The 19,012-nt window shown below is 45.2% G+C and overlaps 1 protein-coding gene across 2 annotated transcripts in view; it reads right to left on the bottom strand.

The window, feature by feature from the left end:
• The window catches only part of LOC105684154 (trace amine-associated receptor 9), a 49,080-nt gene extending 30,335 nt beyond the window's left edge, over positions 1 to 18,745 (bottom strand). For both annotated transcript variants that reach the window (XM_048649757.1, XM_048649762.1), the window contains exons 1-3: positions 18,097 to 18,745; positions 3,554 to 4,059; positions 373 to 498 (exon numbers count right to left, since the gene is read on the bottom strand). In XM_048649757.1, the coding sequence (XP_048505714.1) occupies positions 373 to 498; positions 3,554 to 3,769 (342 nt within the window). In that variant the 5' untranslated portion in view covers positions 3,770 to 4,059; positions 18,097 to 18,745. The remainder of the gene's footprint in view (positions 1 to 372; positions 499 to 3,553; positions 4,060 to 18,096) is intronic.
• Between the last annotated feature and the right edge of the window lie 267 nt (positions 18,746 to 19,012).

The raw sequence follows: 19,012 nt of genomic DNA, 5'->3' as shown, positions 1-19,012 counted from the left end.
ACGGGGGTTGTAATCGAGATTTTATTGTCGTTTTTTTCCGTAATACGAAAAGTGAAAGGGCGGATTGTCTTCGGTGTACCAAAATGGCGACGAGTCGACATGCCCCGGGGCCTCGACTCGAGATTGACAGCAATTACTTTTAAGACCCTCGCTAACTGAGGGGACATTGAACGCCAACAATTTCTCTTTAAAACTCCACGGGAATTCCACACTTTCTAGACTTTATACGAAACGGCAGAAATACCGACGTTATACACTATGTATAAGCGTTGAAACGGAGAAGGAATTTCTTGGAATTTTCGGTGCATACTTGAAGGATTCGAGGGTAGAGCATTATAGTGGTAAAAAAATAAAAAGTATTCTTCCACTCACTTGAATTTGACAGGCGACTTCTCCGTAGGGCCAACACCCGTAAACTGCTGGGAGAAATCCAAATGGCGTAACCAAAAGGCCGATGGCGAGGTCGTTGCTGGCCAAACTGGTCAGCAAATACCTGGGCTGTGAATACAAATATATTTAGGCTATTGTCGCAAATCCGGGGACAATACCGTGTACGAATATGATAAAAGAATATATTCAGTTATGCGCTATAAAATGAGGGGGAAAGTGTTTTCTTCCGTTGTATCGCAGTTTCCATTGGTCTTTTCAACGTCTTTCTCACGAAGAAAATGGAGCCGAAGTTTATTCATCGCAAATTCGTTTCGGTAATGCTCGTACTATTAATGTTTGAACGTCTAGAGACCCCGGAGTTGCGAAGCGAGCGGCATCCTATTGTGGGACGCCAATTCCCCTGGGTTATTTGAATTTCGATCAGCGGAGCAACGGCTATAGATTTACTAACCCAGCTGTAGCTTATCGTGAATTCCTACCTTCTGCAGTGAGATATTACACTGCAGGCGAAGATCGAACGTGCATCGTCGCTTAATTGCACCAGCTTATCCCGCCGACCCCCCTCCCGTAATCCAGACCCCACTTTGCATTCGTAGCCCTTCCTTAAAGTGCGACTTTTATAACCGAAAATATACATCTCATTCGTACCAATTAACAATCGGACAAGTAATTGATATTTTTCATTTTTCTTTTTTGCTTACTCTTTTTTTTTTTTCTCGTTTGTACAGAAGATAGGACACATTGTTAAAAACTGATATCCGCGTTTCTTTCCCGATAAACTTCAAAGGCACAAAATGGCGGTGGGTTCCTTTCATTTGTCAGAAGTATAATTGCACGCTCGTCAGATGCGAGGTGTACGCTTTTTTTTTGTCGCAAATAGATTGCCCCTCTTTTATTCCAATTCTTTGATTTTCTCGGCGAAATCATCGGAGAAGAGAACAATCGACTCATTTCGCTTTTGCTAATGCGGATATTATCCCTTCGAGCATAACCATTCACGGGGGGAAGGATACATTTTTTCGATACGTCGCAACAACCCGAGATATACAGCGAAACCCGTTTTGCGCACGGATTAATCGATTAGGCAAGTGGCTCACGGTCGTTTTTATCGGTCATCATACTTGGCACTGCAGTTACCACCCTCAGCCCGAGTATAACGTAACGGACATTGCCCTCGTTCTTCTGCCCCATGAGATATTTCCAGGGGAATGATATCTGACGGATTCGCTGACGATCGTCCCAATTAAAAGTAACTTCTGACAGTCATCGTATATGATCACGACCGGCAGATAACCGTCTGTGAAATCATTAGATTAAAGCGATCGTTTGTCTCCCTTAACTAGACGACGCTGACGGTCGTCGCGTGGCTCGACGCGTTGAGGGTTGTCGGTGAAAAAAAAACCTGGGGAGATGGTAGGTATCAGAGAACCGGAAAACAAGGGGTAAGAAAAAGAAACATTAGCGAAACGCGGGACAGTGCGGGGATCGGACGACGGACGGGGAGGGGGGTATAGGACAGCGAGGAAGCAGAGTCTATTAATTGGTCTCAGTTTGCGTAATTAAGAAAGAAGGAAGAGGAGCGCGCGCACGCCACTAAGCTATCCCTGATCAAACAATTAAGAGCAGGAAGGCACGTCCCTTGCACGTTTATATACTCCGGGAGAGCTGAGAGGAGTCTGGCTCACGTAGGGAGAAGGCGGGCGGCAGCAAACAGTCGCGCAAGCCTCGAGAGAGTCTTGACTTGTACCCCCCCTCGATTCTCCACTCTCCATTCTGCGGGACCACGGTATGAATTCGTTAGCATCAAATTACACGTTTTAACTACCTCGTCCTCCTGCCCCTCACCTGCGCCCTTCTCCTTATCGCGATGCTTTCTTCCCCTTCCCCTTCCCCTCGATATCTCTCTCTCTCTCTCTCTCGCTACCTTTTCCCTTTCCCTTTTCATCCCCTCCTACTCTCTTATTGTGTAACGTTTCTCTTCTCGAACCCCCGTCACGAATCGCGACTCTTGTCTCTCCGACGATGACAATGACGACGACGACGACGACGACGACGAGGACGAGGACGAGCGTGCTTCGACGAAACGGATTCATGCATATGCAGGAAAAGCAAACAGCCCACTAAATACACTTATTGTTAAATACGTTGGAAATCAAGATCAGCCGAGATCCTTGCGGTGCGTTCTTGTTTTACGGGGGAATTAATATGGACGGCGTTGAAGGTGTGCGAGAGAAAATTTTTGTCCTTCTTCGAATTCGATTTCCTTTCGCGGTTAGCGATAGGTCGTAGTTGGGGGGCGAAAGCTCTCCGAAAGTCAAACCAACCCCAACGGAAATTCCAAGTCTCTGAATTGTTTTAACTTCTCTGTAGAGTTTTGCGACTTTTCGTATGACATACGCCCAGCGAAAGGTTTGCTTTTCTTGTTCGGCTGCGAACCAACCGAAATTCGAAAGAGATACGGGCTGTATGGTAAGTGGAGTTGAAAGCCAAATGGAAAACGAAGGGCTGGATGCCCACAGAATGAGAAAATATTACCCCCGAATATGATGAAGAAGTTTCTACCGAATACCCGCGTATGAAGCGCAAACTGATTTCTCAACTTATGCATTACCAGGGAGATTTCTTTTTCGTTATTTTTCTCTCTCTCTCCCTCTCACCATTTCGTCACTCGCTCTTATTCCTCACGCACAAATCGCTAAATAAAGGAAAACTGCGTCCCCGCGAGCTTTCTCTCGGTTTCGCGCGATATCCGACGATTCTACGAGCTGAGAATTTTCCTCCTCGATACCAGGAGCTGCAGATATATATATATATATATAGAGAGAGAGAGAGAATATCTCCGACATCGAGTATATAGTAGGCACAAATCACCGAGTAACAGTCTTACGGGCGATCGTTATGGGCGGTATCAGTTCATTTCGGTGAAGAGATACTCCGCTGGTGAATCCAACCCTGAACCCAACTCCCAAATCGACCGCGACTCGCGATTCCAGCGTCGCGAGTAAGGATCCCGGAATTTATCGAGTCATTTCAGCGTTACCTGATTCCGTAATAATATATTTACGGTAGCGTATAAATTACCCAGAACTTTCCTCTACCGCGAAAACAAAAAATACGAAAAAGAGGGATGAAAAACGTGACCTTTTCCTTTCGACGGACTCACCTGCGCGTGTATGTACTTGCTGTACCTTCGGCTATTGATGACACAAATTACGAGCAAATTTGCACAAAGGATTCCGAGGCTGAGAGCGAGGATAAGCGCGGCTCTGACGAGTTCCCCGAGTCCAGGTCCTGACCAAGAAGTCATCGGTCCGCTCCTCCAGCAGCTGCTGTTGCTCAATGCGGGCGCGAGGAGGATGGTTTGCTTCTGTTCCAGCATGATCTTTGGAGCCGTTCTTTTATCCAGCTGCAGATTATCGCTAAGAAGATCTTTGGCCGTTAGTTGGCCTCCTCAGTAACGAGGCCTCGAGGTAATCTTTTACACTCCGCATCGCTCTGTGCGGCTTTAAACCGCAACGCCGCGCCCGAACAACGATTCTTTCCATATGCAGCACCCGCAGAATCGGTATCACATTGTCGGTTATTTTATTTATTTATTTTTTATTCCGATCCTACCGGAAACAGTGGAACTGCATCGACGTCTCCGAGTATCGCTCCATTTCTCCACGCCTGTAAAAAAACAGTTGTTAATTTAAATCATAGAAAAAGCTTACAGGATTCACAGAAAAATTCAATGTGCAATGAGCAATGACTAGGAGTTACAACTACGTGCTATCGACGTGTTGTTCGCACGATCCATCGACGCTTGTAAATCTGCAGGTGATTTAAAGCACAGCTAACGACGACCCTTCGGCGGTGCGTTGACGGGGTATCGTGGAGGTTGATTGATTGCTGGTTTTTATTATTATATATAAGCTCGGCGAGAGCTTTTGTTTAAACTTTTCACTTATAAAATTTGTTACGCCCGAGTCAACGCGTGGCGCGCGAACCATGCGGCGATGAATACGTAAATATATTCTGGCGTTACACGATGGTGTTTTAAGTTTTTCTTTCGTTTATCTCGCGTTAACGATGAATAATTAATTACACGTTTTTATCGGGCTGACGGATCGTCGGTCGCCCACGTTGAAATTTTTCGTGCTCGGGTTGCAATACATTAGCGGGATGCATACGGAGGAGCTTTTTATCCGAAGGTCATTTTGACCTTTTGCTTTTTCGTATATCATTCTAGGAGAAAACGACGAATTAAACGGCGTCTGGGGGGGGGGGGGGGCGTCTCCACCGGACGAACGCTTACGGATTCCGAAAAAGGTGAGCTACATTCGGTGAACGTGATTCTAATGCGCGGGTGTAAACATTAACCGGTCATTTTTCAAATTTTCTACACGACGTGAGAAAAACTTCTCGCCCGTTCCCGTGAAAACGAAAGAGTGCGCGAGCTGGACTTTTCATTCTCCCCTGATTTATACCGCGCCAGAATTTTCGATTCATCTTCCAGTTTACTGCAATTAATTTTCACCGACCTCCCTACTCCGGTGCAGCGACACGATAGCTATGAATATAATCTGGGTGGCTTGAATAATAATGCCCCGCTTTTCTTTCGCGTTGAAAAAAGCACAAGCGACGATGAGATCGACTTACCGTAGATACGTGTATAGTACAGTAGAAATTGGCCGGGCTTTTCGCCATAGGCTTCACGGAAAAATAAAAAAAAAAGAAAATAACTCGGCGGATGTGGGAGATATAAAAAGTAGTTTGCGAAGCTCTTAAAACGGATAAAGCTCAAACGAAAGGTGGATCTGCCGATTTACATACAATCCTCTCGTTTTGAAACGAAACGCCTTGTACACCAGCTGCTACTCGCCACGTGTTTGCTTCTCTTATTGCTGGAGAATATCAGCTGGTATTATATTCTCTATTAACCTAGTTATAAACATTTCTAAAACTACGACTGTGCCGCGTTCCGTTTGAAATAATGAGCAAGAATTTCGTTAATACGTAGAGCGTGTGTGCTAATTAGTTCCAGTATTTAATTTACCTCTGCTATAAGTATAAAATTCTAATTAAATTGAACCTTGGGTACACATCCTCCGGTCAGAACATCGAACCAACAATTTTTCTACATCCCGTTTTCCGCGATCTGCAGGGGACTAATCGATTTCCATAAATCTCCGAAAAATTAAATTCAACGCAACGGAAAAAAGGAATTACGAAAGCGTGTGCAAATTATCACTTTCCTTTTTTTTCTTTTTTTTTTTTTTATCTTCTCATTATGTATAAATATGTCGAGTGATTATTCGACGCGCGGTGACCATCGGAAATTTTTTATAACGATCTGATTAATTGGAAGACCCTTAGCGAGGTTCCGCTGAGGCTCAGCTGTTATACCGACTCGACTACTTTCCCGTAATACTCGCGGTGATATCAAAACGATGATCGTAAGTAGGAGAGCAGCTCATGTAAGATTCGGATAATGAGAGAGAGAGAGTTAACGAGGCGAGTCTCTCCTCGGCGTTTCAGTATAATTAAAACATGGCCGCCAGCAATTCTCCACACATTTATTTTATCATTTTCACCACGATTATTCAAAGCCCCACCTCCCCTATTCGCCCCTTCATCGTCGTCCACCTACTTTTCTTGATCCAACCGCCATTCATCCCCCGGAAATTTTCATCCCTGAAAAGCGTATAGTCCATCACCCCCGAATACAAATCGCACTTCACTTCAAAGTCCCAACACAGGCCCCGTTAGAGAAATTCCCTCGCCGCGGAGTTTCTTCTGAAAATTTCTCGGATGCTCGTAAAATTTGAAAAACCAAAAACCTCGCGTTCGACGTATTTCTCGGTTAATTTTTTCGTTTTCCATCCTATTATTTTCATTCTTTGTGCAACGATATGTTGAATCTTCAGAGATATCGCGAGGATATCCCGGGACAGCTGAATATCGCATTCGCGCGTACAGGTCAAACCGTCGCGGTGACGTTTACTCGCGTAAATGATTATTGTGGCGAGTGATAAATTAATCGGTTTTCGCGGGAGGACCCCAATCGGGGTACCGTGATCTAGGGGTAATTCGAACGACGTGACGTCGCGGCGCATCGAATCGACCCCTCCCGCCCCGCACCGACGCACCGAGTGCCGGGCGTTTCCCGAATGAATAATGAAAGAGTACAATGACGGGTTAATTACCTGAACCATTAGCCGTAACTTTATACCAACCACATCGTCGTACATAATTTTTTGACAGCTTATTCCTGACGCTCGAGCCAACCGCACGCGCGCCCTCGCCCATCGCGGCTAAAAAACGTTTGATAACTTTTTAATCCCCGGGACGATTTTCGTGCGGGGGAGAAAAAAAATTCGCGCTACCGAACTCGCTCTCGAAGCTGATGAGAACTAAGCCTCTTTCATTTTCACCGAAAAACCGGGAAAAAAAAGCTAGAGCACAAAAAACTAACTTTGAATCCGATACGATGCTACGAAGGGTGTCTTTTCAGCTCCTGTGTGTGTATGATAATATTATACCTATGGAATAATTATTGTTAATCCTCTCGGGATTTTTCGTGGATCAAATTTCGACGAAAGTTCGTTGCCGACTCGGAGCTTATTCATGCCGATATGCGTAGCGTTAATTAACGGACTTGGATAATCAGATTTACGGCGCCTCGGTAATTCCTACAATTCTGCCCGATGCCTTCTCAATGAAATTGAATGGAGTTTCCGTTCGGTAGCAAATCTCTTAACCGTGCGATACGTCCGTTCGGAAAATCGTCGACCGGTTTCGCGTGGCACGAGGTTTCGTTTTTACCCGAGGATAACGCGAAAGTCACGCGGTTGTATTAATTTATAGACGAGTGGCAGTATTCGTGGTTACGCGTATAGCTATACATCCACTCGTCTCAAAAGCCGCCCTTGTTACCGGAGCGAGAATTTGGAAAGCGGCCACAATCCTCTCGGAGGATACTCAGGCTAAGCCGTGGGTTTTGGTCCTGTAGGACGAGTTAACGGACAACTAAAAAGTAAGCTGTCACTCCTCATTCGGAACGTTCAAATGCTGGCCGTATATGCGTTACGTATATCCCTATACGAAAATACCGCAATCTAAGCACACGCATATAATTTTACAACGTCGGGGTTCAAAGTTTAAATATGTATTACGTGCATACCCATCTATGTACGATGCATACCGTGGATATTGTTCGCTGAATTATTCACTTCTGCCATAACATTATATTCATATACCCCTGCGCCCCGGCAGCTGGAACTAGCTGGAAGTTCCTCCCTCTATTTGAAGATACGCTATAGGACCGAGTCGGTCTATAAACGTGAAACTATTTGTAGCGGACAGAGGTAACCGAACACCAACTTCGGACCGGTCCTTGTTCAATATATTACAATGATTCACTTCCCCGAGATTTATCATAATCCCCAGCGAAAAGATACCGCGCCTTATTCCCGGTCCGGTGGAGAAATTTATCTTTCCTCTATTTTTTTTTTTTTTTTGTTTTTTTTTTTTTTTTTTTTGTCGGGCAAAATCCGCCCGGGGTATCGGTGCAAATTCTGCACCTCGGCGGTCGTATACCTATATAACGCTATTATATCACGAGTTCGCCGCAAATCGCGTGTCGCGCGAAAAGTCAACATGATCCGTCGGGGCTCGGCGAGCAGTTAGCGGAAGTGCAGAGGGATGCCGTGGGATTAAGTGCGAACGGGTTTATTATGTCAAAAACTCCCGTTCCATTTGGGTGTGGAAGTCAGTCCGTTACCCGCCTCGTCGTGCAGCTTTTCCCGGCGCGTTGCGCGGGTTGCATTTAGATGACGGAATTAGAATTTTTGGTTCACTGTTACATAAACCCCACGGTGCTCCGAGGCTCGGTAAGAATGAACGTGATGGCTCTTGGGAGCTTCCGGAATGGGCAGGCGGACAAGAATTCTCGCGAACTCGTTGAAATCTCGTTAAACTCTGCGGAGCGCTACTTTGCCGCTTATTTCTTTCGTATAACGAAACGCAAATATTCCTACGCGCTCGATTTTCAAAGGGAACCAACTTTCCCGTCGGCCCCGCACCGAGTCGAACGAGAAAAAAGATGGAAAACGGACGAAAGAGTAATTAAGAACGTCGTGAAACATAATTGTCGCGAATGGTTCTCCGTCGAATCTACCTACGTTTAAAGCGCACCTTTGGCTCTGCGGTTGATGTTAAAAATTTCACGACCGCGCGTCTCCGCGCAACCCGTTTAGCGAGGGTAAAGTGTGGGCGTGTGCCCTCCTCCTATATATATATATATATATACATAGGTACATGCGATGTATAATGGCACATAAGCTGCACAGACGCGACGGTCTCCCCTTATAACGAAAAAGCTGGCGTGTAGCCCGCAACCCCTAAAAGGTTTGAATCGTCTGGCCGTTCGGCACTTCCGCGGACAAAAATCACCCCGCGTACACCTCGTCGTACATATAAACCAGCGGCGAGGCTCGCACGGGGATCGTCGTAATGTAGGGGGACATAAAAACGGTCAATAATAAAAATCGAACGGCATAAAAGTGGTTTATTTCCCCGTCAAACTTACACCCACCCCCCTCAGCGATCGAACGTTGCGGCGCAGACCGACCGGAAACATATCTTAATATATTTATAAGAAAAATCACGTTTCTCGTAGCGTTGCACCAGCTATCGAAATCGTACGCGGAAACTTCGACGTCCGTTATGGGCAATTTTTACGCCAAAGATGACCAGCGATACGACTAAAAATCCTTCGAGAGCCCGGATTATCATTTTCTTGGTTCGGGAGAGGGCGACGGGGAAGAGTGAAATAAATTTCACTGCTACAGGTGCGAATGGCTGCGATGACGTTGGCTCAAACCGACGCAACTTCTACGATCGAGAGAAAAAATAAATAATAATAAAATAAATAACGTCGACCGACCGGTTTTCGTACAACGGGATACGTTCGTCTCGCCGCCAAGAGGGGCCGAAGAAAAGTGCGCCGGAAAGCATAAAGATCGTGGGCTTTATCTACGTCTCCTATTCGTTATTCGAATTCGACACCCGCGGACCGCCAGGCCGTACCGGTATACGGAGAAAACGCTCCCGCTTTCCGTTATTCGAACGATCCCGTCGTCTCACCTATACGTATACATATATAACTAGGAGGGTTTAGTATGCGGCCATCGGATCGGCGACCGCCCAAAGGAAACATAAAAGATTTTCAGTCGTTGAGGAAGAGCGAAAGGAAAAGGTGTACCTCCATACCTCGCTGTCCTTGCTGCTTTAAAGATAGAACCATTCCGCAATAGCGTTTCCAGCTACGCCCGAGGATATACAAGGACTTGCGTAAAGAGAACTGTCAACTCGAACGTTAGGTGGGATACTAAATCCTCCCTCGTTCATCTACGCCCAAACTCCTTTTATTCCGCGAAGGAAGGATTCCTCGAGGATTCCGAAATTCCACCCTCTCGCAATACCAGCGCCGAAGCACGCAACCTTTGCTTTGTCTCGACTGTTTCATTTTCAGCACCCTTTCTGATTGACGTTTTTTTCCCCCTATCTTACGCTCTTTTATATATATTTACTTTTTTTCTTTTCTTTTTTTTTCCTTCGTCCAAACGAAATTCCAAAGTCGTACAGTCACCGACAACGGAACACGCTTCACGTTCCTTTCGTTTCAACGACGTCGTGTTTGGTCCAATGAAACACCTGCAATTGTCGTAATTAGCTGCTCTGTCCCGTAAAGAGTAGATCTATGTACAAACTGGTGTCGTGGTTCGGGTTTCCTAAAATCGTGGTGCTCGTTCCAAGGGTGCAATGTGCTTGCGGCTACGGTACCGGTGAGTTACCACCGGACTAGCTTAGGGAGAGAACTGATGTTGAAACCACAGACCACGAGCCTCAGGATCCAGTATTAGATATACAGGAACTTCCCGCCGCAATCGCCGAGAACAAGATCTGGGGATGATTTCATCGCACCGCAAAGCTTCGTGATGAGGAACAGAAAAGGAAGGGTCGAGAAGCAGCTTTCGTATTTTTCCCCCAGACGTGCTGAGACGAAGAAAATAAAAGAAACGGAAAAATAAGAGAGTAGAACGTGCGAAATAAAATTAGCCATCAACACCGACATTCTTTGTCCATTGCAAGACGGTCATAATTTCAGACTCCACCTTTTTTTTGTATTTATTCTCTTTCAACTCCATCGGCCCCAGGGTGAAAGGGGGCGAGGGATGGGCCATTCGACGCGTTGAGAATGAAAAAGAAAAAAAAATCTCACAGAAAAAGTGCCCCTTTTGAAGTTTTGAAAATTTTACGAGTCGAAATGCGTTGGGCTACAGTTATAACGGGTACTTCTTATTCAAGGCGTCTACGCGAACCCGACTAATTTCCAGCGTATAGCTAGGAGAGCGTGAATAAAAATAAATGTCGTTTTCTACCCGTCGAGGAGAGGAGAAGTTGCGCCTTTTATTCATTACGAACTACTGGGAAACATGACTTCTTTAGAATACATAGATAACAAAATGAACGAAAGTGAAAAAGATTTCTCTACCATTCCGACATTCTATCCCCAACATTTTTAACCTCCCTGGGGATTTGGCGCCCCCACAGTCATCCCTTCCAACAATATCAACCCCCGGCAGCATCGATGCGCGGACAATCCATTTTTGTATTTCAATATACGCTGCTTTGTGTGTAGGGTAGATACGTATGAATACATGGTTGTAAGTATATAGTAGATCCCCCCTCGCACTATACATCAGGTATCGTAACATATATATAAAAAAAAAAAAAAAAAACGAAAATGAATAAATACGGGGATCGAAGGTTCGAGAAAAAAAAACGTACGAATCTAGATAAACTCTGGACAAAAAATAAATGAATAAATTTAGAAAAAAAAAAAAAAACAGGTAAAACCGAACGAAGATCCTAGGATCGCTCCGGTAATATCCAGATCACATTTTCTATACCCGTCATGAATATAAAATCGAATATCTTCGTGACTGCAGCGCCGTTTGTTACAGCCTCGCGTGGTGCATACGCTTCTCCGGAGGTACGAACATCCAGAAGGGTAACGTATTTTACTACAAACCCGGTATTATGTAACAGTTCGTATACCTGGTACATAAGCTTCTTATCGGAGTTGACGACCGGGTTAAAAAGTATAAGGTATCCATTATAAGAACTCGCTCACGGTGCGGCCAAGAGTTTCGGATGAGAGACCGAAATCCCGTGCGCTGATTATTCTTAACCAGCTCAATTGAAATTTACGATACCCGCATATAACCAACCGTACGTGCTGCAACGGCACAGACATCTTTTTCCTCGCTACACGCTCGGTTACGCGGAAACGGAGTAACTTTCCAGACACTGGAAATAAAGAAGGTGCAGATATTCCTCCGTAGGGTGAAAGGAAACAACCATAACACTATGTCTGAATCTGAATCTTTCCGGCGGCGGAGGAATCTCGTGCGACGGTGACCGGGATCGTAGGTAAGAAAGAGATAACTGACGCGGGCGAGGAGGTGGGCGTATAAATTGTTCCCGAGTTAGAGAAAGGTGAATCCGGAATAATAGCGAGATCAAAAAAAAACGCAAGGAATAATAAGAAAAAAGAAAAGAATCGCAGCCATAGTCGGAAAATAGAAGCAGCGGTAGACGACTACTAACGTTTTCAACGACCTGCAACTTCCAACTTGAAAATACGCTAAGGCGACGTAATAGCTGGACGAACTTGCGATTCCTGAAACTTTTTTACGACCCTAAAACCAGCGAGGGGTTCGCGGAATGCAGGTGGTAGGGGAGACGCTCCGCGCGTACGCGACGTACATCGCAAGTTTAAGGACCTCCGAAGAAAGCCGAGCTCGCCGCGGCTCGGAAAACTGAATAATTGCAAGATATTTAATATCCGAATTTCTCCACCACCGCCGAAATCTCGCTCCGCATACCATCTCCACCCCTCGAATCGAGTGGACGTCGGAGGTCGGAGGAGAGGAGGCCGCAGACCTTTTCATCCCGAAGAGTTCAATGTCACCGCGTATACAGCGAAGATCGCGACTCGTTCTCCGATGAGAGCGGCAAACACGCGCGAATCTTCGCCGTGTCTCGTTATCCCTGTGCACCGAGGTATTTCCCCCTTTCCAACGATTCGGAACATTACGTGATCCCAACGGAGTATACCCCTCCTCACCCTCCGCCGTCGAAAAGATCCTTCGAAGTCCGACTCGCCGCGCGGATTCCGCATCAACAAAACCGTGGGCGATGCATCCCTTCGGATTTTCGGCATCATCCCCTTCGGCGGTGGTCCGTACGGATTACGAAATGCTATGGCAACGAATTTTATGAAGTAAAAACGGTTCGCTGAGTAATTAGAACTTTCTGGCTCCGAGAATATTTTTCCGGAGAAACGATTAACACTAAATTTCGCGTATCGTATTATCGCGATTTCAAACAACACTAAAGTCCCCTGTTTTGCATAAAACTCTCCCCACTCCGTAAATTAGCATAACGATTATCATCCCTGGAGTGAAAAAGTAGGAGAAGAAAAAAAAAATTACATCGAAAAAACAACCCCCACGGGAGATGATATTTGGGAGAACATCACACGCGTCCGATACGATCTTAAAAATTACGACATCAACATGCAGATTCACTTACAATTTCCTAATCGTGGCGAATATATAAATTTTTTAAATTGACATCGTTGAAATGAAGTATTATATCGTGATAAAAGAAGAAAAAAATCAAAAAATGAATTATAATTTGTAAAAGATAAACAAAAAAATTTATGAGAACTGCAACGCGCGATATGTTTGGTTGTTTTTCGACACTTTTTCACCTATATTTTCTTCGTTGTGACACGGTACGGTGACTAGGCTTCCTTAATCGAAAACAGATAGTTGAGGAGGTTATCGCAAAGCTCTGAATAAATAGTTGATCGATTTACGAGGCACCCGAAACGCGTTTGGAAAATCCTAATACGTTATACCGGGAAGGGTGTAACGTTACGTTACCGTCCTATTCGCGGTGCGAAGGAATCGATGAAATTCAGAAACGAATCCCAAAGCACCCCGCGCTCCACGAGTTACTCGAGAAACCGGATAAACAAAAATTCACCCTATTCCCTATAAAACAAAACGTTTCGGTATCTCCCTCGGTCGTGTAAGCGCGTATCATGTGTGTCGAGAGAAATAAAGAGAAAAGGAAGAAGACGACGAGAGAGAAGCAGAAAAAAAAAAAAACAAAACAAAAGGCTACGATAAAAACCACAATGCGATCTTTTATCGCAACGATTCTCTACTTCCCGCACTTTTTCACCCCTTGGCGATGCTCCGCGCCCGGCCAATACACGAAACCCCACCGATGGTCCTTTAAATGGCCTCCTCACCCTTCCCTTCTATTTTCGAAAGGGAACAACCGAAAAATAAAACGAAAAAAAAAAATCAATGTCCAAGGTAGAGCCGATACGCGGACGTACGACGATTATCGCAATTTTATTCCAAACGTTTCGTACGGAAATTTCCGCTCCCAACCATGAATTAGTATTCGATAACCGATGCCGAACACCTAATTCTGTTTATTTTTACGGTGCAGTTGCGGTGGAACAAGAAAATCGAAAAATTCCGCAGCTAGACGATTCTCCGCGCAGTATGTAGATGCGGATACATTTGTACGTGCTACAAAACCGACGGGGTGATCGGAAATGCAATCCACGTTTATCGCGATCCGCCTATGCCGGATGACGCCGTCCGCACGTAGACCTGTACGAACACCACCGAGTCGAACGAAGAATCTATACGTTATTCAATAACTGCACGCGCAAGGGCCCCGCCTCGTATCTTTTTCAACGGGAGCGGTGCCGGTGTGCGTTGAAAAGCGTCATCGGAAAGTGATAATGGGGATCGAAGATATCGGTTAAATTAACGAACGACAAAAAAGAAAAAAGCGTACGAAACGCCGGCGACGAGAATAAGAGGACGGGGAAGATCGCGATGCGTATTAGAATTCAGGGTACCTCGGATACGTGGTACCCCGAATTCTGGCGCGGGTCGCCCGCGTGCTAGCAGCATCTTCCTTCGAGTTATGGACCACCTCCGCGATAGCCTAGCCGTATAAGTTGCCACGTCTAGCCTGGTGCTGTGTAAAGTAAAGCGATTAGATCTTAACGCGGTAAAAGTATGAGCGCGTGAATATGTACCGCGGCAGACAGTTGGTACATTTTCATAAATATACGAAGGATGACCCGATGACCCGAGCCTGCGACAAAAAAATTATTTCAGCTTATCTACTGCAGCAGCAGCAGCAAGGATCCCCGTTGCGAAGAAAGGCAAACACTTCGCAAAAATCTGGGACACGCGCGAGACGAAAAGAAAAAAAAAAAATACCTTCGTCTCGGGGTGGCAAAAAATGAAATAATATCTAACGTAACGCAAACCAGCCGCCACTGGATAAGCAGCGAAATTTCTGTCAAGCCTGATCAACGCGCAGCTGGATCAGGTTCCGTCTACCTAAAGTTTTTATAAGGCTTTTGTGACTCCATTACAAAGCTTTAACGGAGGCCGTGCATGAGGATTCTAATCGACGTAGTTTACGTTACATTCGGTACACAACTGATTCGAATATCATTCGATAAAATCTGAAAGGGAAGTTGCTACGGGGAAACTATACTCACGAAACTCGAACGGAGTTTTTGCGATAACAGGTTAAGAAGAAGAGGGATGAAAGGATCCGAGCGAAGGTTATACGTAAGTAGATGCAAACGTGGAGGCGCGGTGGCTATTATTTATTTTTTTTTATTTTTTTTCCTGTTTTATATTTATTATCGCTATACATACATCCACCATTATTGATTCGGCCTGGGGATCAATTAAAATTTGATGACTAAGAAGAACGGCCGATGTGGAACTCGGAGACCGTCGAGAAGGCGGAACTGAGGAATATAATGACGACGCGAGCAGCGAGAGAGAGAGAGAGAGAGAGAGAGGAGGGACGGCCAATCTTTTCCTCAGGGTTAGAGTCAAGGTTTAGACAGCCCGATTTAAGCTGGTTTTCCGCTGATTTTCGGTGGAGGGAAAAGTCGAGTGGGCCGTTCGAGAGGGTGTATCGAGAGTGGGGGGTGACGGAGAGCCGGCATAAGCCGGGGAGACAATTGTCTCAGTCATTAATTTGTTTCGTACGCTCGTAAAAAGCTCCCTTCTCTCTCATACCTCCGTGATTTTATTTCGCCTTCTCCTTTAATTCTTCCCCCTCTAATTCTCTCGGTTTCGAACAACCTACTACCACGGAACAAAAAATAACAAAAAAAAAACAGAAAAATCCTGACCCACATCCCGACATCTTTGGGAGTCTATATATAAAGTTAGTTTTTATCGGTGTAGACGGTAAAAAGCGAAATTAGGTGTCAGCTAAAAATGGGACTGGGTGTTTTTTTTTTTTTTTCTTGTTCTTTCTGGTTCCCTGGAAAACTTGCCGTGTTTTATGGGACGAGGGACCCAAGGGACTCCCTTCGAACAACGGAATAAGGTCACTTCCTTTTAACCAACTACTTCAAAGAGGAAGTCTATACCGTCGTATTTGATCGTCCACAATAACCAACCGCGAGCTATATAGTGTCCGTTTCGTACCAACCGCTATCGCGCTGATGTCCAGTAAAATAAACACCAACGATATTTTTATACCGAACTCCCGAGGGTTTTCGCCGTGCCAAAATACGAAGGGAAGAAATAAACTAATCCTCGTTTCGTTGAAAAAATATATTCGGTAAGGACGAGAATACGCATATATGATAGCAAATGACACGTCAATGTCGGCAGGCTCGATTCCCACGGAGATGAAAGTGAAATGAAAAAAAAAAATAAAAAAATCTAACTCCGCGAAGGGGAGTACGGATAGACGCGGTACGGCGGCAAGTAGTTCGGGTCGCGATTAGTCCGCCTAGCCGCAGTGGTAACGTCCCGCCGTAGTCAGACGCTGCGATGCGGATCACGCGTTTCATCTGATCACGATTCGAAGCGTAGCCTGCGGTACGAAATTTGTGAAAAAAAAAAAGTAAAACGAATATTGGTACGTACGAGAGAGGGTATTTTTCGATAATGAAAAAATATTCGAATCCTTTCTCTCTGATTCAGTTATTTCTACATAAATTAGTTTTTTTTTCTCCTTGTTTTTCCTACGAGATATGCGTAAGCCCGGATTACAGGGGGGAGGTGGGAATACATATATATATACATCCGTGGATGATCGAAGTCATAATAACAAGTGCGAGATTAATATCAGCGATGAGAACTGCAGGAGCAAAATTCGCCCCGATCAATCCCAGCGTGGATGGAACGTTGATTTTTGCGTATCCGGCGGTAGGCAACATATTTTTTTTTTTTTTTCTCGTGTATCAAACGTCTGAGAAATTTTCGCGAGGGGAGAAATGGGTATTTTACAAGTTGCGGGTTGAGCAATTGCGCGCGGAAAAATAGATGGAATAATAATGTATTCGAAACTGACGTCTCCGCGGCAGGGGGGTGTTCGCGTTATGCGTACTTCGTAGGTAAAATTTATTCACGTCAGATTTTTTTACGAGCACGATGCAGATGCGCGAGCTTAGCTGTTACAGTCGTTTATTTTCGTGGGATCATCAATCACGTTGCTACGTGAAGAGATGATAGAATAGCGAAGAGTCGAGTTAATAAATCGGATATTAATAAAATTGACGTTGATTTAATCGGCGGCAACCGCACCGGGCCCCCCCTATCCTTACTAGCGAGTTGCTACGCCGCGAGCGAAAATGAGAATAGTTTTCAAATGTTTTTCAAGAGTTCTTCTCGTCCCGCGGTATTCATCGAGTTTCAAAAGTTTTCCCCCCACTCAAATATATCGAGTATCAGCTCATCCCGTCCCGAACGAAGAATTCCATCTTTATGTATTCCGGCATTTATTAATTTTATGTTATTCTCATCTCTCGTTCACGTTCGCTCTTCTACTCCGCAATTTTACGAAAGCTGTACATATCTGCTATTATTATTCGTACCAGACAACGATTCGATCTGTACGAATAGCTCGCATTTTTTGCCCCGCATTCCCTTACCACTGATTCATTTTCTCCGTCACTTAACTTATTTAGCTCCGATTTTACCGTCGAGTAAAATTACTCGGGAATTGCTCGAAAGACGGCGGAGATTCGAAGGTAACGGGATCGCGGGACAAGCGACAAACCGCACCGGTCAACGGAGATCGAATGAATCAGCGGCAGCTGTACCGAGTGCTCGAGATATCTGTACGCCTGTATTTCGGAAGAAACTTATCTCCGACGTGAATTTGCTTCGCAGACATTTAGAGACAAAGGGAAAACCGGGGATTGTTATCAGCTGATTTACATGTGTCCCACCCCCTTACTACCGACCGTTAAATCCCCACCCCCCGCCCCCGTGACGACCGATACGTGAGCTAATATATATTTTTTACTTTCCGATTCCCCGCTTGGCTTACCCCATGGCGATCGAGATCGCCCCGAAACCAGACGAAATAGCGAGGCTAGACTCTGTCCTAAATTTCTAGTCCAAAGGCGCGATTCGATGTGGATGAAAATACTTTGCCGTTCGGGTATTCATGATCCGACCGCGAGTTCGAAGTTTGCGATAGTTGCACTAGTTTGAATTCAAATTATGATTCAAGGGCTCGACGGTTAGGCTACGGGAAATAATCGATCAGAGGGTAAAGGATACTCACCTTTCGAAAGGCGCGGTGAAGATGATTCCTTTTAAAATAATCGGACAATCATCTCGTCAACAGATTATATCGAACCGAATCGATTCAGAGAACAAAAAAAAAAAGAGGAAATAAAAAATGGTAGCGCAGATTAAATAAACTCCGAAAATTTTGCAGTCCTACACCGTTTAACGCTGCATTAAACTTTGTCAAACTTCCCGCTCGTCGAAGTTCGAGTTCTTTTTACTTTTTACTTTTTTTTTTTAAACTCCGTAAACTTGATCGTGAATTCAAAGAGCTTCAATTGTTCGAGATTTTTGTTTACAAGCACTCCTCGCTAACTTTTTCCACGGCTGTGATATTTTTGGCGTTGTTTTTATATCGCTTTAAAAAATCTCAGTCGTTTTCTCCCTTTATCATTGAATTCAACCCCCGCACTATCATCGCCGCCGAGGTTTTATTCCCTAGTGTTTTTCCAGGGGCGTGAACCGGATGAAAAATCCCGACACTGTTCATTCGATCCAAACATACACTCGATCACCAAAAGATATACCTGGACCACATCCGATGCCCTCCTGTAACTTGGAACGGCACGTCGCGACGTTCGGCGTCGCGTACTGAGTGAGGGGCGTCGCGACGGTGCGGAGGCTGACAGCGCACTGACTACCAGCGAGGCGTGCGAAGCGCGGTCCGAAGCATCCCCAAATCTCCGAATCGTTCATACGCTCTTCTCGTCCCTGAAATCGTTACGATATCCCATGTAGACGATTTCGCATTCTCCGCGCTTTTGCATACCAATATTTTGCGATATCTTAGGCCCCGTTCAGACCCCACGTGGATTGTTGAAAAACGGAAAGCAATTTAAACCGCCGAAATATGCACGTGGCACGTACGTATGCGAGTCTTGGGGTCGGAGACTCACAAGTTTCACAGAGGC

This window comes from Athalia rosae, chromosome 1 (genome assembly GCF_917208135.1).
Source record: "Athalia rosae chromosome 1, iyAthRosa1.1, whole genome shotgun sequence".
Taxonomy (NCBI): domain Eukaryota; kingdom Metazoa; phylum Arthropoda; class Insecta; order Hymenoptera; family Athaliidae; genus Athalia; species Athalia rosae.
This window is presented reverse-complemented; position numbering and strand designations above follow the sequence as displayed.